Source organism: Cygnus olor, chromosome 1, assembly GCF_009769625.2.
Source record: "Cygnus olor isolate bCygOlo1 chromosome 1, bCygOlo1.pri.v2, whole genome shotgun sequence".
Taxonomy (NCBI): Eukaryota; Metazoa; Chordata; class Aves; order Anseriformes; family Anatidae; genus Cygnus; species Cygnus olor.
In genome coordinates this window covers 76,007,063-76,033,387 of record NC_049169.1, presented here as the reverse complement: position 1 = coordinate 76,033,387, position 26,325 = coordinate 76,007,063, and the positions used below count along the sequence as shown (strand labels likewise).

The 26,325-nt window shown below is 39.0% G+C and overlaps 1 protein-coding gene across 5 annotated transcripts in view; it reads right to left on the bottom strand.

The window, feature by feature from the left end:
• The window catches only part of ITPR2 (inositol 1,4,5-trisphosphate receptor type 2), a 268,838-nt gene that overhangs the window by 77,245 nt on the left and 165,268 nt on the right, over positions 1 to 26,325 (bottom strand). For all 5 annotated transcript variants that reach the window (XR_005816274.1, XM_040545169.1, XM_040545170.1 and 2 more), the window contains 5 exons: positions 6,038 to 6,146; positions 4,206 to 4,393; positions 2,674 to 2,857; positions 1,814 to 2,070; positions 680 to 880 (listed from right to left, as the gene is read on the bottom strand). Coding sequence is in view for 4 of the 5 variants with exons in the window: in XM_040545169.1 (XP_040401103.1) it covers positions 680 to 880; positions 1,814 to 2,070; positions 2,674 to 2,857; positions 4,206 to 4,393; positions 6,038 to 6,146 (939 nt within the window). In the remaining variant the exon portion in view is untranslated. The remainder of the gene's footprint in view (positions 1 to 679; positions 881 to 1,813; positions 2,071 to 2,673; positions 2,858 to 4,205; positions 4,394 to 6,037; positions 6,147 to 26,325) is intronic.

Below are 26,325 nucleotides of genomic sequence, written 5' to 3'. Positions count from 1 at the left end.
AATTACAGCAGCATGTAAGTACATTCTTTACTAGCCTCACCATAGCACTGTAGAGACATCTACCAACAGTCACAGTTAAAAAGTCTGCATCAAGCAAGGCACAGAACTATATATTTGATTAGAAACATGGTCTTTAGCCTCATTCATTTTCCTACTGATATCATAATTAAAGGTGCTGATAGGTAATATAGCAGAACAGTAAGTTAAACTCTGTGGCAGTTAGGTTAAATCAGGAAAGTAAATATTAGCAACCGATATAAAAACCAAAGGCAAAATGAATGAAAGTGGAAAAACAAAACAGAACAAAAAACAAACAAAAAACAAACAAACAAACAAAACCATCACAGTTGTATATGCAATGTACTTTCTACAGTTGTGACTTGAAATCCAAAGTTTCATGAAGTGAGATTTAAACCATGGACCCACTGACATAAGACATAAAACTCTCCAAAAGGACTGGAAACCCTACATGTAAGCTGACATTCTACAGGAAGAGTCTATTTTTAGTTCTGACTTGAAAGAATTTCTCAGTTCTTATGCAGGTTTGACATGTGTTCAGCTTAGTCACAGTAACTGCAAGTGAATTTGTTATTAAGAACATTGAAGAGTTTGTGATAAGCACAAAGATACCACACACTCAAGTAGACACTTCTGCATCCAGCAGTTACTCAAGGCCTACCTGATTTTCATGGCATGGACCTTGGCAATATTCAGTCAAGCTTTCCAATGTCTGGTTCACAAGAGCCACGTTCCTCTCGTTGATGTAAAGCCCCAGTAAGCCTAGTCCACCTGTCGTGCTTCCACAGATACAGTCCAAAAACTGAAGGGTCTCACAAACAAGGTTGTAATTTGTTTTATTGTTCTGATGTCTTAAAAAATTCTGGTGGATGGAGAAAAGGATCGTAAAAAAAAAAAAAAAAAAAGGAGAGAGATTGTTAGAGTCATATCAAACACACAGTCTTTTTCATGAAATTCCTGAAGGGTACAATTTATGACCACATGATTACTCTGCCTTAGCACTGAAGTACACTACACTGTAGAAAATACATTACGTTTTAGTGCAGCAGTTGAGAACTATCATTTGATTAAGTCAGTAGAGAAAGGAGGACTTAGAAACATGAACCTTGCAAACATCTGCAAACACCTGTCTTATAGACATCCTGCACGACTGACCCCATCCATCTGTTTATCATGATCCTTTGTTTGGAAGGTTCTTGCCCCATAGCTGGGCAGGTAGAGCAGCACATTCAGACTGCTCCATAGCAGTGTCAGTGAAGAACAGTAGTTTAGTTCAAGGCATCCCCAGCACTACTTTCAGGGAGGCTACTGGACACTACACCGAGGCATATTTAGAGAAAATTCATTTTGCAAAAGTTGCTATGGGGACAGTAATTTTTACCAGAGGAACTGATAGCAGGGACTCATGTTGCATCTTGCAGCCTTTAATCATAATATCTAGGGAAAAGAACAGTACCCAAACTTTGTCCAGAAACTTCCTGGAATCTTCAAGCCTGTGGTAAGTGACCCACCATTTGTGCAGAGAAACCATATTAACAGGAACTTTTTGAAACCTCTCAATTCCATGTGGCTATGTTAAGGTCCCCAAGCCACTCTGAGGGCGTAAACATGCGCTTAAACTGAACATGCAAACAGTTCTTGAAAAGGGTTATTTTATCCCTTAGGCCAAAAGAACAAGAATATTTTAGACACCCTTATTCTGTAATAGGAGCCAGGCAGAGGCATGTTTTCCTTCCTTCATGAAGTTCCAGCTCCTGCAATACTTCTTTTGCAACTCTGCTCGGAAACACTTTACCTGGAGCTCTCGGTTGTGGTTCTCACACAGCAGCTGAAGAAATCTCAATATTGGCTGCATGATTGCAATAGCAGGACTCATTATTGCTTCTTCTGTGGACTTCTCTTCTGCATTTGCAGCATCTGTTCCTGAGCCCATAAGATCTATTTCTGGGTCCATTTCTCTTCGATATACAGAGTAAGCCTTGGATGTTGCAGAAGATGCTTCTGTTAGCTGACCTTTCATACCCTCTTTCAGATGCAGTGTTGAATCCTTCACTGAAAAGAAGATAGTTTTCCTTAATTTTTGAAGCTGTTTTCCCTTGTTTTATTAAACAGAACAAAGAAAAAAAATAATAATGAATGCGACTTTTTCTTTTTTGGTGCCTAACTTTTTGAAGACCTCTAGGCAACTTACAAAGAATATCAAAGCAACATTCATGCAGGGATAGCATGTTCCAAATAAACCACAAACCAGAATTAAGTAGAACATTAAAACAAAAAGCCCTACTATTTCTCTTCCATATACAATAAATGATGAGAACAATGGAAAGACCACAGGGTGAGAAATCAGTTCCTGTGCTTGCTCTTGTGAAATAGCCCCATTAGCAGCAGCCTCTACTTCTGCTTCTCTAAAAATTTGGGTCTATATCTTCTACTGGCGTAAATCGGCATCGTTTCACTGACTTCATCAATGATAATTCCATGTAACCAGCTTAAGATATGGGCTGCAATTTAGAGAAAAACAGGCAAATGAGGCAAATTAGTAATGATTACTGTTAAATCTTCTTGATCATTGCAGGATATTATCAGTGGTGCAATACATGCAGCTTGAATGTAATGCACTACCCTCTTCCCTCTTTTACATGGGTGCCTCCTTACCTCTCTTTTTGGGAACAGATATGGTTAGGTCACTATCATCATCTTTCTTCTTGCTCCCCAAATCAATAGTGTTCACTGTCACTGTTGATCGTATCTCTTGCTGAGCAGCTTTCATGCGGTCATACAGGACTTTAAAGAATTTTTCTGACTTTTTTTGCTCCTTCAGTTGCTGATAAGTTGAATACTGAAGGAAGAAAAAAAAAGAAAAGAAAAAAAAAGACACTCAAGCTATCATTCTTCTAAGAAAAAAAAAAAACAAAATACACTATTTTTGTGAAACGTATAATGAATCATTACTTCACTTACACAGAAAAAATGGTGGCCACTGCATGACCAGTTCTTTCACAAAGTGATATGCAGGGCTGGTAACGAATATTGATCATAATATTTTTACATTTAGCTAAAATGGTGAACAGTGTTATTTGCAATCTTTCAAATGTCACAATATTACACTCGGAAATTAAATTACTTCATGACACTCTCCATTTCTCCAGGCATTCTGGAGTTACAATATTCCATTTATAAATAATAGTGAAAGTATTTGATATTATGTAACTACAAGGGGAACCATGAAACATCTACATCTACATATAATGTTACAGCTTAGCCTGTACACATTCTTAGTTCTTCACAGTCACAGAACTGGAATTAATATCTTAGGTTTTTAAGTCCCATCCCTTAGTATTACTGTCAAGCAGGCTGAGTACCGTTTCCAGCAGTTTACAAACCTCTGTCTCACAAGTAAAGTCCTTTTACAATTCCCTAACAATTCATTTTAGAAAGCTGCAACAACAACTCACTTTAACACTTTCTGGACACTCTGTAAGGGTGACAGATTGCATCTTTTTTTTTTTTTTTTACAGAATAGAGATATAGGATGGGATTCCTCTCATTTAACTTTCATAGTCTTGAAATGAGGTATAAGTTGGTTACTTAGGTTCCCTTCACAGGCAATGATGAGATATGTGGAAATGCAGGGAGAGATTTATGCCATCTGTCCTCTCTTATGGTATCTCTGCTGATCATAGATAGAGTAAGAATAAACAGTCATCTTATTTGGCTAAAGTTGTGTGAGAGTGATATTCACAAAAACTAAAATCCATAGTTTAAAGCTGATATTTCCTATGGAATGGGATATTTCATAGGCCAATTGGCCAAATGGCCAATTTTTCTCTCCAGAGATTTTGAAAAAATGCCTCAAATGTTTCCAGATTTTTATTTTATTATTATTTTTTTTGCTATTATAAACCTGAAAGTATTGTAATTATTAAATTTACAATACGAACCTTGAAATATCTGGATATAATGCTCATATGGCAAAGACCAGACAGTCAAAAAATGCTTTCTTCTATTGAAGAGTCTACAGTATGAGATACTGTATAATAACAGGGCTTATTTACATTTGCATTTTAGGAATACATTTTATAGTGATAAAATTCCTACAGAACTCACTGCAAAAATGTTCTTTTTATTTGTCTCCAGACTACATGCATTTGAAAAGCAATATGTGAATAAGTAAATGAAACAAGTACCTGTGTTTGTGTGTTTCCACCTTCAAGCAATGCAATACCAAGCAAAATGCCTTCTGAGAAAATTCTGTCATTTTTGGTGTTTACTATAACATCTATGACTAGTTCTGATGCACCTTCTTTATCCAGAAGGCACTGAATATCAAACATGGATACCCCAGACTTGTCTGAGTCTTGTCCCGCAAATCCACCTGCAAATCAGACAAATAAATACTATTCATGTTTGTTTCATGTGTATATATGGAAGCAAATCTATTAGTAAAAATTGCCTTATGCATACAGTAGCAATGTAATACATTTAATCTTGAAATTCTGTTTGGGGCAAAATTCCCCTTGATACAGACAAGATTTTGAGTGAAAGTACAATGTTCAGCTCCAAGAATAAGGAATAAAACAAAACCCCAAACCACTGTTCTAATATTCAGACAATAAAGTCTGAAATAAAGTTGGAAACAACACTGCTTTGTCCATAGAACCCCCCTTTTTAATTCCACTGTTGCATACACAAAAATGTGCCTGATCAGTGGTCTAAAAACACTTTTAAATCTGCTTTTCAGTCACAGGTCCAATATATACAAGGATTGCATACCAGTAAATCCACTCTAGTTATCGGTATGACCTTCTAGCTAAATGTTTTTGTCAATCTAATTCCTAGACCAGCAACATCACGATGTTCTTTAAGAACTGAGACTTGAGTTAATCCAATTTAATTTAAGGTGTGATTTTAAGGGATTTTGTTGAACTGTATTAACTCATTAAATCAACCATCTTTTATTATTACAGATCATCTTTCCTGCTATACACACATTTAAACAAATGTAACTGCATCTACTACATGAGGAAAAATACGGTACTGTTTTAAACAAAGTAGAACCAACAAAATATATCAGACGTTAGTAATGAAACCATACATATATATACATACACTTTTTACAGAGAGAAGTAAAAAAAATATTAACTCTGTTCTCCTGTTTGCCAGGGAAATATTTGATGTACAAAATAGACAGACTGTAAACATTTCTAGTGTTAACACTGAAACAGTCACTGATCTCTGATCAGCTGATCATTTGGAAATGCCCACAAATCTGGATGTGCTTTTAACATATGCTGAAAATGCAATGGTAAGCTTTACTATGATGCAACTCCACACCTTAGTCTACCTTATTTCCTATGACATGTTATTTTTGGTACTATTAGAAAGCCCCCTACAGTAACCTCCAACAGCTTCTATAACAGAATCATGCAAAAATTAGTTTATAAGGGACTTCTAGAGGTCATCTACTCAAACCTCCTGCTCATGATGGTTAGAGCAGGTTCCTCGGAGTCTTGTCCGGTAAAGTTTTCAGCAAGCCCAAAAAGTGATGTTCTACAGCCTCTCTGGGAAATCTGTTTCATTGCTTAACCAACATCTTTTTGAAAAGCTTTTCCTTATGTCTTATTTTTTCACATATCAATAAAGGATCTGGAATTTCAAAAAGTTGTTTGGTTTCCAGAAACAGCAGTATCTTTGTACAAATGTTGCATGCTTTGCTGGTTTCCTGGATGTGAATTTACTAGCAAATGGTGTTACCAATTAGAATTGAATTGAATGATTGATTGGGGGGGGGGGGGAGGGGGGTAGTTCCTACTTCAGTGCTGCCAAATGCACATCAGCCATCTGAGACAGGTGCATGCAACTTAAAAACAGGAAAAGTCTGATACTACCTCTCTTCTAACTGGTTACAGAATTGTTTGATTTATATACCAACTAAATCCCCTGGAGCACTTCCAATGTGCCTTTTAGGAGAAATGGTGCTGCTAGTTTTGTTTCTCTTAAATGATGTGTGTTGATTTACCTCCCACTTGTGCAGTTTTGCTGTAGCTGGCAGACAGAGGCCCATTCATACCACTTCCATATTCTCCTTTGAAGTAGCGATATAGGAGTATTTTCCTTAAATTGTTGCCCTGTAAGAGAAAGATAAAAATAGCACAAGAAACTACAGTAGTGGCCAGTTTCCTTTGTTTGAAAAGCAAGTTGTTTAACATTGATACATAATTTATTAAGTCTTTCCTTTATAATTAGTAAGCATACAAATGGTAAAGCTGTCCAGAAAACAAGCATCTAATGGTCTTATCTAACAAATTTCATTGCAGGAATTCTAAAATACTGTTGTACAAGCTTTCTTTGAAGTTTATTTTAAACTTATTGATTATAAATCAAATACTTCTGCCTCAATATTTTTTACTGGATATCTGGAATATGTAGATTTTGAAACACGTTTTACAAAGTACTAATGCTCTGTAGTCTGTGCCCTCCCCTGCCATGGCAGTACTTTCTTTCTGTTTTCTGCATCTGAGTAGTATCATTCCCTTTTCTCTGATCTCATATAATCCATCTGATCATCTGAAAGAAGCCACATCACATGAAATATTAAAACAGAGATATGACATTTGATAGAAGAGCTTAAAAAGCACTCTCTGTATCTCCTTGTTCCTTTACTTCCAAAACCACAACCAGTTAATATTTGCATGCAGCTCTCTGAAGATCTTCCCTTTCATTTTGCATATGTTCTGCAACACAAGACACACTGAATTAAGAGTGGGGGTACCAATTACTTGGCATTTTCATTTTGCCTTTGGTCTCCTGGGAACACCTGCAGTCAACACTCAGCTTTATAGAGTCAGCAGGTGACAGTGACTGTAGGTGTATGCGTAACCTAAGATTTTATTAAGAAAAAAGTATGGCAAGGCCTCTGATGATTAACACAGAAGGAGAAAAATCATTCATTTCAACAGTTAGCAGCAAAATGAGACTACTTCTTCCTTACATTTACTCACCTACTGTTTTTAATGAAAAACAGGTCTTAAAAATATGTGCACCAGAAGCATTCTCAGTATTTACCAGCTCATCAGCACATGCATGTTAGTGTGACCATCAACTTTTCAATCAATTCATCACCATGATCACCACAGACACCAAGCAGTGAGGAAGTAAGTCCCAGAAATACCTCAGAAAATACTATCCACACACATCTCTGTCAACTTAGCAGTATTTCCAAAGGCAGGCACATGTCACTCCACGGTTTCAATGCTTCACGTACCTCAAAAACAATGGGCTTGTCCACCTCAAACAGGTGTCAGAATGCAGTATTCTGTATATGTAGGTTGACAATGCGAAACATTCTTTCCTAGTTCTCACATTCTGATGTTTTCATTTGATAATAGTCTATACAAAGTTCCCTCAATCAGCCAAGAAAATTGCAAGACCCATATTAAAAAAATCAAAAGCCATAAACACAATAACTGCAAGAAAAATAAAAGTATCACCTACACATCTGCAGTGCCAAGGAATTTATTAGGTGAATTTTTCAGGTAAGCTTAAGCCAGCTGTGGTCTACATTACAGAGGAAGACCAAGAACCAGAAATCTCTGAGGACCACACATGGAGACAGATTCTTTCCCAGCCTAGTTTGCAATGGGGTCTAACCCTGCACGCATGGACAAAATACGCTAGGGTAGCTCATAAGAAATTTCAAGATTTCTAAGTGTGCCAGCTTCTCCTGCTCAACATCCTGTCCCTAGTTGTGACCAAACTCCAGTGTCTTACAGGAAAGTGAACCTCATTTCCCACATCTAATAAAGAAGCCAAACATACAATTGAAGACGCGAGGAACACAGACTAAGAACAGGGATAGAGTCTTTTCAAACTCTCTCAGGTGTATATATCACAGAATCATGAAACTGTGTCACACAAATAGGATCACAGAGGAGAAACTCTTCATAACACTGGACCAGGACCCAGAAATAGGCACTGCATTGAGACATGCTTTTAATAAGAAAGGCTGGTATTTGCCATACCGTTTGATTAACCACTAAGCTTGAGTCAACATCCTAAACCAGCAGTCTATGCAGTCTATTGTTGACTAACAGAGCGCCATGGTAAATTATATAAACAGCCACAGTACAGTCATGGGAAGAAACACCAAAAACAATCTATACATTGTTAAAAATAACACCCATGGTCACAAGTTTTATTGTTCAATCAAAACAGCCTTTATTTTATCAGGAAGAATGTTAAAGACCATGGAATAGCATTTGACTAATAACCTGAATGATTTAGCGCTTGGGTCTTTTTGCCTGGAAAAAAGTAACTGTTGGCATATCTCAGATCTTTTTTCCTGCCTTGCTACCTTCAAAGACAACAGGAGGAGCAGTAATAAGAATACATTTCTCCAGCTGGCTATGGAATGAGGAATCTTGCCCCGATCGTACCCAAACTAAGACATGGACTTCATTTCTTGCTCCAAGGAGCAAGTCTTCATTATTAGGATTACTGCTCTCTCTCCCTCTCTTTGTCTCTCAACCTCCCATGAATCCAGACAACACTTTCAGTTCTCAGAAGCCTGCCAAAAGTCAAGGGCATTGTATTTGAAAAGCAGGAATGGAACCTCTGCTTTGCCTGACAGTTGTGTCAGAAATGCACCCTCAGTCTCGGCCCCACATTTGCAAGCTTAGGGATCTTCAGCTCCCTTGTGATGACCTTGGGCAGCCATGTGACTTCCCCAAGTCATTAAGTTTCTTGTGAAATTTAGCTGCCGCTACAAAGAGCAGAACTGCTTCTCTGCAGCCCAGCAGCATGTACTGGAGGTGAGGAATGCACAGATGCTTACACAATGTATCAGAAATGCAAGTCACCCGCAGTGCATGATGGAATGAGGCACCATGCTAGAAAATGCTGAAAAGACCCTGCTCCTAGAACAAGTGCTGATACTGCTGGTGTGGGTGCCTGGGTATGCTTCTATGGAAATGCCAAAAAACACAGTCAAGAACTGCCCCATCATGTGGATGAGACAAACTGCTGCCAGGGCAAGCGAGACAGCCATGCCACTGATGTCCTTGTAAACAATTTCCTAACTTAGTACACCCACAAAATTAACATTGCCCAAAAGCAAATGAGCGCAGCAGTAGTATGAATAAGCAGTTTGCAGCAACCATTACTGACGCTCACATTACTGAAGCAGAGGCCAAAAATAAAAGCACACTAGGCAGCACAGTGCTGTCTTCCCTTGACTATGTTTCTTCATACAACAGAAGTCCTGGCCTTCCAAGCTGAATCTCTCTCCTGCTGGCTACAACAAACTTTTCTTTATACCTCTTATTAGGGTATGGAAATGGTATGTAAACATCACTCAGCTGACTGCAATCCTTCTATAATGGCTAGAACATTGTATAGCCCTGAAAAAAACACAATGAAACATAAGAGTCTTATTGTTACACATGAATACCACTGCATTGTCTCTAACAAAAGCTAGGATAAAGACTGAGGACACAAGAAAGCAACAACTGGTTATTGTTGCAGTTTAAAATAGCTAGGGATTGACAAACAAAAGTTTCCAATAGGGAAAAATTATTCCAATAGGAACATGTAGACACAAACAAATCAAGTTTTTCTCAGTCCATATTTCATTATACTAGTTGGTCTTTAAACTTTATACAGCCCCCTGTATAACAGTGCCAGAATTATTTGTCCTGCCTCATACAACTTGCAGACTGCATAAGGAATTTGAATGATACTTTATAGTCTGTGATCTCTATAGGTCTGGGGAGATCTATGGTCTATAGGTCTGGGGATCTCTTCTGGTTTTCACTTACATTAAAATGATGAGGTGGAAATGTTCAAATCAGTGACAACACAGAAAAGGCAGTCATGTCCAACAAATATTTCTCTTACACAGTGGATGATGTGACTATATTCCCGTATTAATCCAGGTGGATGCATGAATGTTAGGCACATTAAATCTTCAGATTTCAATAACTGGTAGTCAAATATTACAGAGGAGCTGTTTGTCACCTCTAGTCTACTAATACAGGTTTTCAGTAGGTTTGGAACAGAAACAAAATCCCAGAGAACTAAGAGAAATCTAGCGTGCAATGACACTCTTAGAAAACGTAATCGGGATGACCTAGGTAAAATATAAGCTGTGAGTTTGGTATCAGTTCTGGACAGAACAAAGGAATGGATGATTTTGAGCTCCATTAACACATAATTAAAGGAAGGTACTATAAATCAGCAGTAGTTATAATATTGGCATCATGTCATAATAATTGCCTCAGTATGGGTTTAAGAGAAATAGACCTTCTCCAACTTCTGTTGATTATCTTCTCTGGTTTTGCTCATGGTGAAAATATCACTCTGGTGAAGTCTGATAAAGTGCTGGTGTGACACAATCCTGTAAGGCCAAATTTCTGATTGTAAAACTACAGTGCTATAGCCCCACAGTGATACTTATTAAATGCATTAACAGCTATGACAGAATTCAATTTGCAACTTAAAACAAGAAAACATAAATGAGTGCACGGACTTCTAATGGGCAACTCAGAAAATATTTATTGTCTGCCTGATTTTTATTTTTATTTTTGAATCAAATGGAAGAATATAGAATATAATCCTTAAAAGCTTTTTCAAAGGACACAAAAAGAAAATGGGATGAGGTCAGGTCACTGATAAACAGTTTAGGCATCATACATTAAACTGAGTAAAAGTAAACAATATGAGTCTCACAACGTCCAGATCTTTTTATGTCTAGTTACAAATATAGTGACAATAGAATAAAGAGCATCATAAAATGTAAGACTCTACTCTAGGAGGATATGACTCTAAGGAAGAGCTGAAGTCCTTGGACAAAAATCAGCAGAATAGTATCTCCCAAAATCACATGATTCTGGCAATTACAACCAGAGCTATTGAGAAGGATTCGTGAAACTATCTTACTTCTCTACATGCAGAGGCATGTTACTGTAGGAATACTGCATCAAAAGAAGAATGCTGACAAATTGGATTAGGTTTGGAGAAGCTCCACAAGAGTGATTAGAAAATAAAACATGCCTTCTCATCAGAAATTCAAGGCTTTCAATCTACTGAGCTTATCAGTCTAAACATGAACTACATGAACTCTGTTTCTGACTATCTGCATGAGAAATCTGATAACGGATGACTTCAGCCTACAAGATAAAGGTGTAAGATGCAATGGTGAGAAGCTACAAAAGAGGTAGAAAGGACTGATTTTTTCCATTTGTGGGTTACCATTGTCCGTCCTCCCCATCCCCCAGTCCCCCCCATCCTCCTTCCTGCAAGAGTAAATGCATTTAGCTATTGGAACATCTTATGAAGAGGTGTGATAGATTCTCTGTTGCTCACAGTTACTAAATCATGACTGGGTGGGTTCCCAGACAGAAACTATTTGAAGATCTTGTGGTCTACGTTAGGAGAACAAGCTGGGTGACATAAAATATGTCATTCACATAATCTATGAAGATAACATGCCACCTTTTCCTGTAGTAAATATAGATGAGGTTTGAAGCCTGGCTTTCTATGAAGGTTGTTTAAAAAAACCACCTACACATTTCTTCTCATCATTTATAAATGAAATTTCTGTTTTGCTTGATCTGAGCGTCTGCTTTGGGATGATTTTTTGTTGTTTTTTCCCCACTTTTATACTACTTTGTTCCTTTATTTAGTTTGGCAATGAAATACAGTAGGGGGAAGGACGAGTTCTGTGCAAGTGGCTTCTGTGAAGATACGAAGCATGAAAGCCGAAGAACCCTTCATTAATTTATGGTTCAATCTGCTTTTGAAATGGAAGACGGCATAGACATCATCTCAGCTCCAAAATGGATCAACGGGCATACAGCTACCACGTGCACAGTGTTACACAAGCATGTGCTTAGAACAGAATCTTGCAGTCTGAACTCCTCCTACAACCTCGAAGTAGAAATATGCTGTCTTCATGATGCCAGCAACTTCCAGAGGACCTTGGGGGTTGTTTGTTTTTACATAGAGTGAGCATTTTCCTAGTTTTGATCTTTTATAGCAAGATCTTACAACAGCCAACTGATAGTTGAAACTGATATATTTTCACCAATAAAATATGACACCCAAGAGAAGAGTTATTTGTACACCGGGGCATTTATTCACCCCTAGGAAAAAGCACTTTTAAAAATGAGGCTAGGTCCAACTGGTGTCCAGCTCTGCTTCCACTAAAATCAGTGGGAGCTTTGCCAGCAACTTCAGCAGGAGAAGGAGTAGACACGTACTTTGCCTGGCAAAAGTTTTTATACAACTTTACAAAGGGGAAAAAAAAAAATGTACCAGACTTCATGACACAGTTCTCCTAGGAGAGCAGAACTGGCCACCCACACCTCTCAGCTGTCTCTCATTAGGCAGAGACGCCCCACATTTTAAATGTGCCATTGTTCAATCCTACACAAATCTGGTATTAATCCCACTTGTCTTAATACAACTTGCCTACATCACAAATGCTAACTGATAAACCCAAGGTTGTAAGTAGTTTGGAGATCCATTGACAGGGTCAGATAAAATAAAGAACCACAACTATGACCTTTCTCTAAACCCACGCTACAGTGGTTTAAAAAAGCAGTTAATTTTTTTTCCAGTCTTTCAGTTCTGTCCTTTGCAATTCCAGGTTCCACATAAAGCTGGAAGCTGAAGTGCCAGAATATTGCAAAACAAATGCTATTGCCAGTCTATTTTAAATATGGATAGTGAAAAGAATACTGGATACATTGCAAGAAAACCAGTTTTTGCCTGGTAACTGTCCAATTTTGCAACCTGAAGAAACTCAGGAAAATGACATATAAAAAGAAACATTATTTTTTTTGCAGTATCTCTAAAAAGTGTCTCCACTATGAATACAGCAGTAGATGAAAACAGTTTGGATTAGGGAAAACCTCAGCATTGGTACATTCAGATTTAGATTGAGGAAAAAAGCATTTTAAAAATTCAGTTTAATTTTGTGTAAGATTTTACTACTGGGCCATAAAATATTATCTGTCAAATGTTTATTTTGTTGTCCAAATATAGGATCTCTAAACACGGTCATAACATTTATAAACAAGGAACAAGTCTTTGTTATAGCCAAGTATTACTGTTAATATCTTTCACTTTTTCTGTTGCTCATTTGGTTACATGATTTCCATCTGTGGTCATAATGTGCAAAACTGATTGTTTTTGCACGTATGTATTTTTTCCTTTGCAATGTTGTCTTGTACAAGTCAAAGCATTGAGGCACACAATAAACCAAGTTCTCCACCACTGAAAGAAAACAATGTAAGATTTGACCATGATTATCCAGAAGCATTAACGACTGTAGCATCAATAATGTACTGTAGAAAAAGACCAAATCTGAAAAGCATAATTTTCAAAGACTAAAATTATCCAACTCTTGCAGGGGGCAAACTTTCAAAGTAATGCACAGGGAGTTATGCACAAAAATCCTATTATTTGTTAACAGGATTTCTGTGTGGAACTCTCCATGCTCTTCAAGGAAAATTTACCCCTAAGTGTCCTAATGTGAATATTTACAAACACAGATACTTAATTTCCAGATGAATACTTACGAATACTACAGTGCTTTAACATTTTAAGAGCAATTTGAACAGGTAGCTAGTGAAAAATAATAAAAGTGGCCAAAAAGTACTTTCATTACATTATTCTGTTTCACTGTGTTGCTATTGTGTTGAACTACAAAGACAAAGCACTACAGATACCTGATTTACTAGGTAAGGGATGCATTGCAGACATACTGCCTATCCTATTTGAATTAGGTATGCTAGGTTCTTCACTAGTGGCTCAGGATTTTCAAAGTGGCTCAGAAGACATTTCTGTATTTCATTTTTCACCTGCTCATTTTTACGAACCACCAGGTTCCACTGATTTCTCAACTTCATCCTTTTTCACTAGAAAAGACTGATGAAGACACTACAGAAGTTCAGAATTTGTTCTGAGGCATTCCTGATAGTCGTGTCATCACTTATGTTGGAAGAAACCTACACATTTGCTAAAACAGGTTATCAGGATTATTTTCTAATTCAGATTACCAGGCCTCTTGAACTCTTTCAGTGGACTTGCCATGAGTTTTGGATCCATTAAATACCATATGACTACCTTCTGATTTGGGGTTTTATTGTGAATATGAGATTGAACTGTGACCTGTATCACCTTCTTGGATATACGCAAATGCTCCCAGTTAATACTAGTCACTTTGCAAGAGCTGCTCTGTACGTCTTTTTTTTTTTTAATTAACATTAATTAATATTAAAAGGAACCAATTCTCAGCATTTACTACGTTACAAAATCTCCCGCTCTACTCTGCACTGGTGCAGTCTCATCTCAAGTACTGTGTGCAGCTTTGGACACCACTATATAAGGCCATAAAACTATTAGTGTCCAAAGGAGGGCGACAAAGGTGGTGAAGGATGTAGAGGGCAAGATGTATGAGGAGCAGCTGAGGTCCCTTGGTTTGTTCAGCCCAGAGCAGACTGAGGGGAGGCCTCATGGCAGCCTGCAGCTTCCTCACAAGGAGGGCAGAGGAGCAGGCGCTGAGCTCTGCTCTCTGGGGACAGCGACAGGACCCAAGGGAACAGCACGGAGCTGGGACGGGGAGGGTCAGGCTGGGTGTTAGGGAAAGGTTCTGCACCCAGAGGGTGGTTGGGCACTGGGACAGGCTCCGCAAGGCAGTGGTCACAGCATTGAGCCTGCCGGAGTTCAAGAAGCATTTGGACAATGCACTCAGACATGGGGCCTGGTTTTGGGTGGTCCTGTGTGGAGCCAGGAGTTGGACTCCATGATCCTTGTGGGTCCCTTCCAACTCGGGATAGTTTATGATTCTACAAAAATAATCATGGAATGGGTGCCTTGTCTCAAAACAGTCCCAAGACGTTACCAAAAACAACTATTTTTCCTCCAAGGCCACTCATTCCTGCCTGAATACTACAACACCCAGTACATGTAATTGCCAGAATCTCTCATACAATTTACAGCTGTGCTTCTGACAGTGATCATCAACCTTAGCTATATAGATCCCTAGAAGTGCTGGTTTCTTGAACTTTAGGCATTAAGGAGAAATCCAAGTGTGCGTGTGCATGCATGTCAACCTCTAAGTACACTTGCATTTTCAGGTGCCTAAAGACTGTACAAAACCAGGCCTTAAACAGCATAAAAGGAAAGATCTGAACTGACTTTAACTTCTTGAAAGGCCAACATACAAAGCTGGGCAAAGGGAGTTTGCAGTACTACAGTTTGGCACAGACTGCAGCCACTGCAAAGGAAAACAGCTGGCCAAAGCAGATTTAGGCAGCTCTTATCCAAGCAGCAAAACTGAAGCAGCTAAAGGAAGTCTACCTTGGGGCAGTTCAGGACAGCAGCAACATTTAAACAGCCAATGTTATCAACGGTATATGGAAAAACAGCCTTAGCATCCACCTTGCTGGAAAATGAGCACACATCAACTCAAAAGAATAGCCTGGATGGGGTCAAGGTACACTGTGAGATGGCCTAAGTGCTATTTGCAATGATAGGCAGATTCTCCCTTTGCTCTACACTGCACAGCATGGCAAAGAAAACAAAATATCTTCCTCCATTTTTATGACGAAGAGAACAATTCCCACCTCGAGCAAAGCCAGCTACTGCCCTGATCGTACTCTCTCTCTAAAAACAGGAGGTATTTCAGACAAACAAAAAAGTAAAGCTAAGTTAGACACAATACAAATCTAGCCCTTGGTCTTTATTAACTATCCATCTTGACAGGGATGATTTGAAAATATTTTAATTAATTCAATGTTCTCTGATTTAAAAGAAAAAAAAAAACCACCTTAGTAGTTGGAACAGTTTTCCAGTAACCTTAATTGGGAATTTTCTTTAATTGTTAATTCTCCAATTGTGTTATCCTTTTCATGATGGCTGGCACTTTAACTTCAGCACCTAGAATTGCGTGCTTGTATGAAAATTCCAGTTTGCATTAAAAAAAAAAAACAACACACACAGACACACTAAGATTTCTAGTGCTCCAGGTCCCAGGAAAAGTACATGAAAATGTGAAATCTGCGTGGTAAGAGCCAGAGGACAAAAAGAACAAAAACTAAAAAACCCACAATATGCTGTTGTGGTTTTGATCATTAAGAAACCAAACCAAAGTAGCTTCATTTTTAGGAGCCTGACTCATGACTTCGATTGCCAGAGGTGGTAAATATCAAGTAAATATTAAGCAACCTTCTTCAGTAGATTTGTTGATTCTGTGTGCTAAGAGGAGCTCAGATCCTTGCTTCTGACTCTCAGCAAGAACACAGTCACTGACACTTGGCTATAGTAAAGCACCACGTCTCTTCTTCCTCATGCAGCAGATCAGCAAATCTGCATATCCACTGTCAGCAAAGGAGCCCAAGTAACTATGAATTAATGACAATCCAGAATTATGAAATAAGGCCAGCCCAGAAGGGAAAGACCCCTCCAGAAAGTATTAGAAATGGCAGTCTCACAAGTGAAATGAACTTCTTTAAGATCTGAGCTCTGTTGCTGTTCTGGCAAAGGCTGTGCTGCCACGTGGAAGAATTGGACTCTATGATGACCTCAACACTGAAATCCTTGGGAGGCTGGAAAAAAGCATTTGGGAAGTTTATTCTCCAGAAACAAAGAGTGATTTGCCCTTCTTGATTCAGACACTATGTTAGCCCAACGTACTTCAACTCCCATTAATGCTATTAACATATTAAGCACCTGTACAGGGGCAATCAGGGTATACTTGTGCTTCTACCTGTGGATTCACAAAACTGCAGTGACTGGATGCTGGAATTGGTCTTTCTTGGCATATCTAAAGTTCTTTAATAGAACTTCCCTTCCAAAGGACAAACGTTCTGATTTTTGAAGGCATCTTTTACTAGGAAAAACTCTCTGTTTTCAAAGCAGTTCTCAGTCTTCCCTTTTAAATTAGAGGCCAATAGTAGCCTTTCTACTCTTGGAGTCTAAGATTTCATCAGTTCAAACAAATAGACCTAATAGCATCCTTTGAAGAGTGCTATGGAAATAATTCTGACTTTGCGTAACACTGCAGCAGAAGTTTCATAAACCTTTTCTATTAGCCAAAGCTGCTGAATGAAACCGAAACATTGCTACCAGAGTAGCATTTTGGTTTTAATAACTTTCAGAGGTATATTAGCTGTCATGCCAGATTTCAATAGCTTCTTAGCTGTCTTTTTATTTTAGGAGCAACAGCAATTTCTAAATGCTAAGTTTCACAAGATCAGGAGAAAAGTTCTCTTCTAGTTTGAACAGAAAAAAAGACACATTCAAGCACCTCTAGAACTGGTTGAAAAAAATGACCAAAATTTGCTCAAAATTAAATCAGCTGTTCAAAGTTAGAGAAGAGGGAGAGACGGAGACACATTTTCATGAGGCCATCTCAGCTTTTTACATTCCCACTACTAAAAGACAGATTCATGTTTATATAAAATTTAATACGCAAGCTGTTCACCCATAATATTAAATTGCCCCTTTATATTTAATATTTGCTAAAATTGCTGAGTTATTTATGACAGAGATAAGACTGCTGCACATGTGCAGTAGCTGTTTCATCATAATATATTTTAGTATACGTTTATTATGAAGCTCTTGCCATTATAGTGCCTAAATTTCTATTGCTTCCAAGGAGAAATATATTAACACTGGAAGGTTCCTACATGCACAGCAGGTAGCTATGGAAATAGAAAGTCATATGCTTCTTTAGAGCTGTTAAGTAAAGCATACATTGAAGATGAGGCTGGACAAAACCTGCTCTGGATGTCCTGTAACTGTTCGCAATTTTTTCTACTATGTTTTAAGAGTGCTGATATCCTCACTAATGACATCTCTCTGATAAACGGCATGCAACATCCCAACATTAGGGCTCAACGGCATTATGAAAACCAAGATGAACTTTACAGTTCCAATATCTAGAAAATAAACTATACATGCCTATCAACAAATAAGTGTTTTGAATGAATTACAAAACAAAATTCACCAGCAATCTTAGGGGCTACATAATTCACAGTTTAGTGATTTCTGTGATCTCAGTTTTCTGATCATTAGTAAAACAAAACAAAACCCTCTATCCTGAATGCAGCATTGCTGATGCACTTAATTAGCATAGCTCTGTGAAAACCTCAATAAAGCTTGAATGGGGTGGGAAACAGTATAAACAAAATTAGTGCCTTTAATTAGGTCAATGGTATGTATAGTTTTATCTGAAGTTCTGTCTACAGCAGGTCGCTATCTTCCAGCAGGCTCAGAGAAGTGCTGGGAGCACAGAGAGGCGTGGAAAATCTGTCATATTAAAGATTGAGATTGCTCACATTGGAAAAGAGATGAAAAGATGTGATAGTACAGAAAAGTATGAGTGGTAAGGAGACAAGAGGTCAGGAATTCCTGTTTCCTCTCTCATACAAGATGGGGCCTTTAGTGGTATCCAGAGATGGTCAATGAAAAAGTGATAAAGAAATTCTTTTAACCCACACATAATTAGATTGCAGAACTCATTACTATGGGAAGTCACCGAGACCAAGAATTCAGCAAGACTCAAGGAGGATTTGGGCATTTCTATAGACAACAAGCAAAACCAATTACAATAGAAATGTTAAAAAAACAACTATGGGAAAGAAGACAAAATCTCATGCTTTAGGGGCCACAGATTTATGATCTTACTGTTAAGGATTATCCCAAGACTTCAGGAAGAATAGAAAACTTCAATTCTGCCTACAGTGGGGATTCTTAGACCTTCTTCTTAAGCATCTGGTGCTGGCCACACAGAGAGACAGCACTCTAATCCTCTGGTCTGATCTTCTTTGGCAATCCTCATGTGTTTAAAAGAGAACATGAAGTATAACAAGTCTATTTGTACTGGATCCAAAAACTAGTGCAGTGCACTGTAGATTCAAGAGAAGAATTGTTTTTATTAAATCTCAAATCAGGAGACACCCAGAGCAGAACGTTACAGTGACCCAAAACACTGTCTAAAACTCTACACTGTACAGGAAAAAAAACAGAATTGCCATGCAATAGAGTACATTAATGAAATCCTCACACGTAAGATGTCTGCATTTCATCTCTCTGTCTTCATCTTTGCTTAGGAACATAATACTGCTGTATATAAAAATGATGGCAGGTAGAAGCCACTTCAGCTTTTGAACAAAAGGTAGCTTCTTAGAGAGAAGCTCTAGGTTCCTCTCTTCAGTGAGACATTCTGCAGGTGTTGACCTGGGTACCCATGTTCATTTGCTCAGCCAGGTAACTCTTCAGACTTGTCCTTCTACCTCCCACAGCTCATTTTTCTGTTCTTGTACTAACAATGTCCAAAATACTTCACTTAGACACTTCTTAGACACTAAAGACTAAATACTTCTTCTTAGACACTAAAGAATGCCTTTGCATGGCAGAGACAGCCACAGCATCAGACATCTCAGTACTGATGACAGCCTATGAACACCAGATCCCTCATTTAGCCCTAAATAACACTGCCCAGAATGTCACCATTATTTAGTTCCTTTGATTAATTACAACTTTGCAATGACTTTGTTACATAAATTGGTTTCCTATGCATATTAAGCGCCTTTCTGTCTCCCTGTGACTCCACTTTTTGATGAAATGTCTTTTTGGCTACTAAGGATCGAATGTCACTTAGGCAGATGCCTCTGCCTACACACCTAATGTCATTTTCTGACCTAAAATTCACCATATGTAGGAAGAATTATTAGTATTCAAACTGTGGCACCCAGAGCTGCCAAGACTAAGCCAAAAGCTTGACAGATTTATATGGTGCAGAAGTCACAATGTACAAGACTGGGAAAGGGTCTGGATTTTGTCTCTCCTGTTTTGCTGTCTTCCATCTTTTTTCTTCCTTCTTGTCCCCTCTGAATTTGCCTTTTTCCTCCCTGCCCACTGGCTATACCAATGTCATGTTATAATACCACACATGTGACACTTGATGTGTAGCTTCTCCCCTCAGTAACTGGTAATCATGCCTTCTTGTTTCGTAAAACAGCTCTACAGGGGATTGGAAAAGGGCAAGTGAGTATTTGAGAAAGAAGCATCTGGCTATTAGCTGGACTTGTTCTTCAAGTTTCACATTCAAATCACTAACTTCAATAATAAAAAGAAGCACACTTGATAATTCATTGTAGCAAAAACATTGGAACTGACAGAACAGACCAAGATCAAGCAAAATGATGTCAAAAAAGGACATGACAAGCTCAAGGTGCCAGGTGAAAAGAAGTTCCAAGCATTTCATTCAGTTTTACCTAGAATTTTGCTCATGCTTTGGTATATGCAGGTAAGTACCTCTGACAAAAGTAAAAATACATTACAGATTAGAACAGGAATAAATCATCAGTGAACACGCACCTTACAAAGATTCTTCTATGAATATGTATTTTGCAAATCAACAAGATGGGGAAGGAAAGAGGATAGCCTTTGGAGTCTAATCCTGGAGCACATTCACTCAAGGGAAATCAAAGGAAACTGAGTACACTGACTATATGACAGAAGACCTAGATGAAGAGGTGCTGTCTTAAACTTTACATTATGATGATTCTTCAGTGGTAAAGTACAAAGTAGAAACAATTTGGAATTTCCTTGCTGTGAAGCCCTTAACATTTTCAGTGTGAGACTAGGTTTAATCTGAATAGGTGTGGGCAACAGAATTATTTGCACTGATAAAGGCTTTTTGTATTGCCCTCAACAGCAGAATGCAGAGGCTCAAACTGCTAATTAAATATGATATTCTATTAAAAAAAAAAAAAAGCTGAGCTAGTCTCTTTTTAGAAGTACCTGATGTTTAAGAAACAGTAAATTGAGTCACTATCTGGGAAGGTGCGTGCTCTGACCTATGCGAGAAGGCAGACCGGGTACTGTGTATAGGCAAGACAGTTACCATGGCTACCTCACTGCTTTAGGTGCAGAAGCTAAACATTACAAATAACTTTGCAGCATTAGGCTACTGGCCTCGTAAGAGCACTGCAAAATAACAATGAATTCTGAGATAACTATTATGATCTGTTTCTTGACACACAAACATAAATTTTATATCGTAACACAAAAGAAAAAAGCAGGACTGGGAGGTATTGCCAGCTCTTGCAGGCCTCACTCCTGAGGGATGCCATGGTCCTAAGCCTGCACTGATGATGAAGAGAAGTGCAGGTAGGTGCCCTGTCTGAGAACACTGTCCTCCTGCCTCAAGTTTTACCCAGATTAGGGCTCCAAGTTGGAGCCAACACAACGCAGGCATAAGTAAAGGCAGCCACAGTTAAAATAACTCAATTATCGATTAGAAAAGGCTTTCCCTGGGAGCATGTTACTCTAAATATCTACCATGGGGTTTATGGTATCACACACGCTGCCTACATTAAAGGACAGCTATTTCACATAGAATGTTATACTGCGTTCCTGCATCCTTCACAGATCACTGGGTCTTTGTGGGGAGATGCTAAATGCTCCTGTTGGGCAGCAGGCTGCATGCCTCCTGACTGCCTTTGGGAGTCAAGAGATGCCACGGGTATCTTAGCTGGACAAACATGGCTTCACCACTGCAAGCCCATCTCTTGGCCTAAATACCACTCCAGCTAGCAGGAGTCTCTCAACAGAGAAAGAAAATCATCATCTTACCTCTATGCCTAACAGTAGCAAAGGATATTCACCCCTGTCCACCCAACTATCTGATCTATTGATCAACCAGCCAGCCCTTTTCCAGACAGTGAGCGCACCTGTTTCCTCCCTCACCTAGAGCAAAGATTTACAGGAAACCACCTGAGAAACTTTCTCCTGCTTTTGGTATTGAATTGTACACAAGAACAGTTCAGGCACAGGTGAGGCCAGTGTAATGTTTCAGGGGATGAAAAATCCATCTCAAGGAGACTTACGATAATATAAACTATTTCACAGCTGAGAGCTCACATGGATTGAACACAGTTCTCATAGTTGGCACTTACATCACTAATTAAGATGCTTCTCAACAAGATTACAGATGTAATTATTGCAAACTAAATAGCCAAACCCTTTCATAAGGCACGGCTGCTAAAAGACAACATGTCGGAGTGGCTGCTAGTTACAAGTTAAGAAGTACACAGAGAAGTTTGAGCTGATCTCATATTCAGACAGGTGTGCCTGTCAGGTACATTCAGCTCAGAAGATTCAGTTGTGCAGATGTGCACAGCTAGAATGTTTCATAATCAAATGACATGCATTCCTCCCACTTCTTACAGTCCCCTCTAGCAGGGGAAAGTGGACTCCTTCCACACGTTGTCCAAAGTATTTGGCAGTCAGTGTGTTTCTATATTGTAATGCTATATTTTGCACTGAAGGCACCCTAGGACAGAATGATCTTTCAGCCTCAGAGGCATGTACCGTGCAAATGCAAAAGGCTCACAAACGAAACTAAACTCTTCATCAAAATGACTGATACCCTAGATCTGCACCACAAGAAAACACTTTTTTTTTTTTTAATATCAGTCTTTCTGCGTGTCCGTAATTATAAGAAAGAGTAATACAGATCATATAAATGCCAAAGTAACTGATTCTACCTGCAAACTAAGTAGGCAGATTTGAAAGTAGCACAGCACCATCAGCCCACTTAGATTATCTGATAGCTTGGTGGGTGCCTAGGTCCCTACACAGAGCTATTAACAAAAATAACCCTTGGTTTTGATCTAAGCTCTCCCCATCCACATTTGTACTACAACTACCTTCATTTTGTAACAGTGAGAAGCAATTACTAAGAAACCTCTGCACCAATAAAGATGACCGGTTTCTTGGTGAGCAGGAGTAGAAAATGTCCTAGTTGGTTGTGAGTGATGCTTTTTACACTGCTCACTTAACACAAAGGAGGGAAATCCAGTCACCAGCCCCCAGTGAACACTGAACAGACAGTGCTAGCAGCAAGGGTAAGAGGAGAGTGTGGCCAGAGGGATCCTATCATGGGTCTCATATCAGCAGAAATCTTTTCACTTGCTACAATGGGACTTGGATCAGGTGCAAAGGTTAGCACTTCATGATTCCCTGATCTGCTGCTCCTATCAGCACAGCTCAACAATCTAATCCTGCATGTCTATTTTTGCATGGTTACACTCCACGAAGGATACAAAAAAAAACAAACCACAAATCCACACACAAGCAATCTCAGTTAATATATTAACGAGAGGAATTAGTAAAGTAGGTAAGAAAAGGAAGCAAGGAATTTAAATGTAACATTTTCAATTCGGTATTTTCCCTTCTAACAACGTTCCTGTCTATTTTGAGTAAACAACCATCCAAAAGCAGCTTGTAGGTGACTACGGCTATAATTATAGTAATATTAATCTTAGCATCCAGATAGAGGGAAAGCAAGGTACCTGAAAATGCAAATTAAAGCTTTGCCTGTAAAAAAGACTGTGCTGCACCTCTAAAACCATCACGTTAACACCGCTGTATGAGTTCTAAGAAGCGCCATCTGATTTTCTGGATTCTGCCAGTGCTACAGTTTAACATCAAAGAGAGTATTTTAAAATATTTCATTATGTGCTATGTTGGCTGAGATTTGTTGCTATTCTTTGCCCTTCTAATGAAAGGATTAGGTTGATTTACAGAAAGACTTAAACTCCTTGGTGTTTTCCTAGAGAAAGAATCCCACTCCTCCTCATTTAAAAGCTGCTAGCTTTGCTGTAGGTGGTAATTATGTTGAGGGTGAATTGCTGTGGTTTCTGTCTGGCAACACACAGCACTGGCACATGCAATCCCCACACTGTCTGGAAACAGCATTACATCAAACCATCGCTAGTGTCTTACACAACCAGCTACAGCTCTTTGAAATCTGTCAGCTCCAGTGACTTGCTATGACGCTTATGCTTCTCAGACATCAGCTTCATAGCACTTACACAAAGGTATTGGACTCTTTTAAAAACAAAACGTGGAAGCTTCAACCCATAACCTAATCTAATATCTTATGCAGGGAAAAAAAAAAAAAAGTATATATATATAAACAGCAAACAACTGCTTGATTTTAACATCAAATCTGAACTGGGAGTCTGGCAGTGCAGCCATACAACGTTATGGACAGAAACCTCAGAAAACATGAAACAAAACAGAACCAGAAAGAGTAACTGCACAATGCTGCTAGGGAAATTAGTTAATGAGTTGATCTGAAGCTAGCCTACGGATCCCTACTGCAGGGCAGCACTGCAAACTGTAAGCAGACACATCCCATAGTTAAATCTAAGAGCTATGGATCAGGTTCTTAATTAAATGCAGTTCTGCTGGAATCCCTGCATCAAAATTAAAAATCACTGAGAAATCTTAAATCAAGCTTAGCATTCAATTTCATGTCTCCAGCTGTCAGGCAGCAACATCACGTTACATGAAGACCTGTGAATAAGTAGTTTCCCCTGAAATCAGTGGGACCAGACATCCAGTAGGGAACTGCTCAGCCCAGAGCAGCTGCATCTGCCCCAGCATCATAGCTGTGTCTTAAGAAAGCAATAGCCTAAGCCACAGAATCATGGCATTTTCTACATGATTTGAAAACAAACACGTTGTACTTTAACAAGAAATGCTGTAACTATGTCCTTGGAGGATTGTTGTTCTGTACCAAAGAATTATTTCCCTTCCCTCCCCTCCCATCCCCCACTTCCCTCCCCTATGAATTAGTAAATGAATTTCTGCCACAAGCCCTCAAACCATATTCTTTCCAATCAAAGAGTGAAACGATACCCAAGAGAGCGAGGCAGCACAGAACCAGTGAGATCCTGCAGACAGCTAGACTGGATGGAAAGCTCCTGCCACTGCCACACACAGATGGGCATACACACTCAGAAAGCCTATGGGGGTAAAACAGGACAATACCAGAAAGAGTATTGCATCCAAATGACATTGCTGGAAAATGTTCTCCTGGAACTGGACAGCTGAATCATTTGCAACCAGACCAAAAAGGACGATACACAACAAAAGACAGTACATGTAATTTACTAAGCATACACAGATTTTTTTTTATTTTTTATTTTTTTGACTCTGGACTATGAGTTTGGAAGCCATTCCCTTAAGGGCAGGGTCCATATTATGGGAAAATCCAGTGTATGCCTTTATGAGCAAATATATTACAATCTGCATATATTTTCTGGGGAAATGAAGCCTGCAGTTTTGCTCTGCATCTGCACTTCAGTGTTTTAGCAAATGGGGGATGTAATGTCTGCCTGTGAACTCAGCCAGAATACAGATCCAAGAAGATGGGATTCTTATGATGTTTTTTTGTAAGATGCAGTGCTACAGGGCCTAAATAAAAAGCTTTTCAAAAAGTCATTGCACATAGCATGAGAATAAAGTGCTAGTCCCAGCAGTAGCCGCACAGCCGGTATCCACATTGTACAACAATCGCACAGCTCAAATCGTGACTATGAAAGGATGGCCCAAGCAGCAGGTGGGATGGGGGGATAGCAGGGGAGTCCATACCTGAGCACCTCTCTCGCCAATCCATCTGTTCATCAGTCATGTCACACGGGCTGTTCCCCTGCAAGGAACATCCAGAGGAACAGAGAAGCTAGAAACGTGGGTCCCAGGCAGAAGAAGCAGCTGGCAGGCATCTGTAATTGAATTCCTGGAGGACTTGGTCTATTTTTAAAATTCTCTGTAGGTTAGCTTTTTTTTTTTTCCACCTTCTTTCTCCCCCACAGGTGAACATTTCCAAAACTCGACACAGTTTCAAAGTTTTATTACATACATCTATGAGTTCCAGCTCTGTGTAAAATCCTGTGAGAGCAGCAATGCACCTAGCAGTCAAGAGCCGTATTCTAAAACTCTGCACTGGGGAGGGAGAAAATGAATCAGTTCTACCTTTAATTGTATATTGTAAGGGTAAAGAACTTTTGTTTTGAAATGCATACACGTAAACCTCTTGTACCGTGCTTAGACCCTAAGCTAGAGGGACATTGATTTTCTACCAACTCCAAAATAAAATGAATTCCATTGTTATAGATATCATAGAATCACAGAATGGCTTGGGTTGAAAAGGACCTTAAAGATCATCTAGCTTCAACCCCCTGCTCTGGGCAGGGTTGCCAGACACTAGAGCAGGCTGCCCAGAACCGCATCCAGCCTGGCCTTGAATGCCTCCAGGGATGGGGCATCCACAACCTCTCCAGGCAACCTGTTCCAGTGCCTCACCACCCTCTGAGTAAAAAACTTTCTCCTACTATCTAAACTAAATCTCCCATCTTAGTTTAAAACCATTCCCCCTTGTCCTATCACTACCAACACACATAAACAGGCGTTCTCCCTCCTGTTTGTACGCTCCCTTCAAGT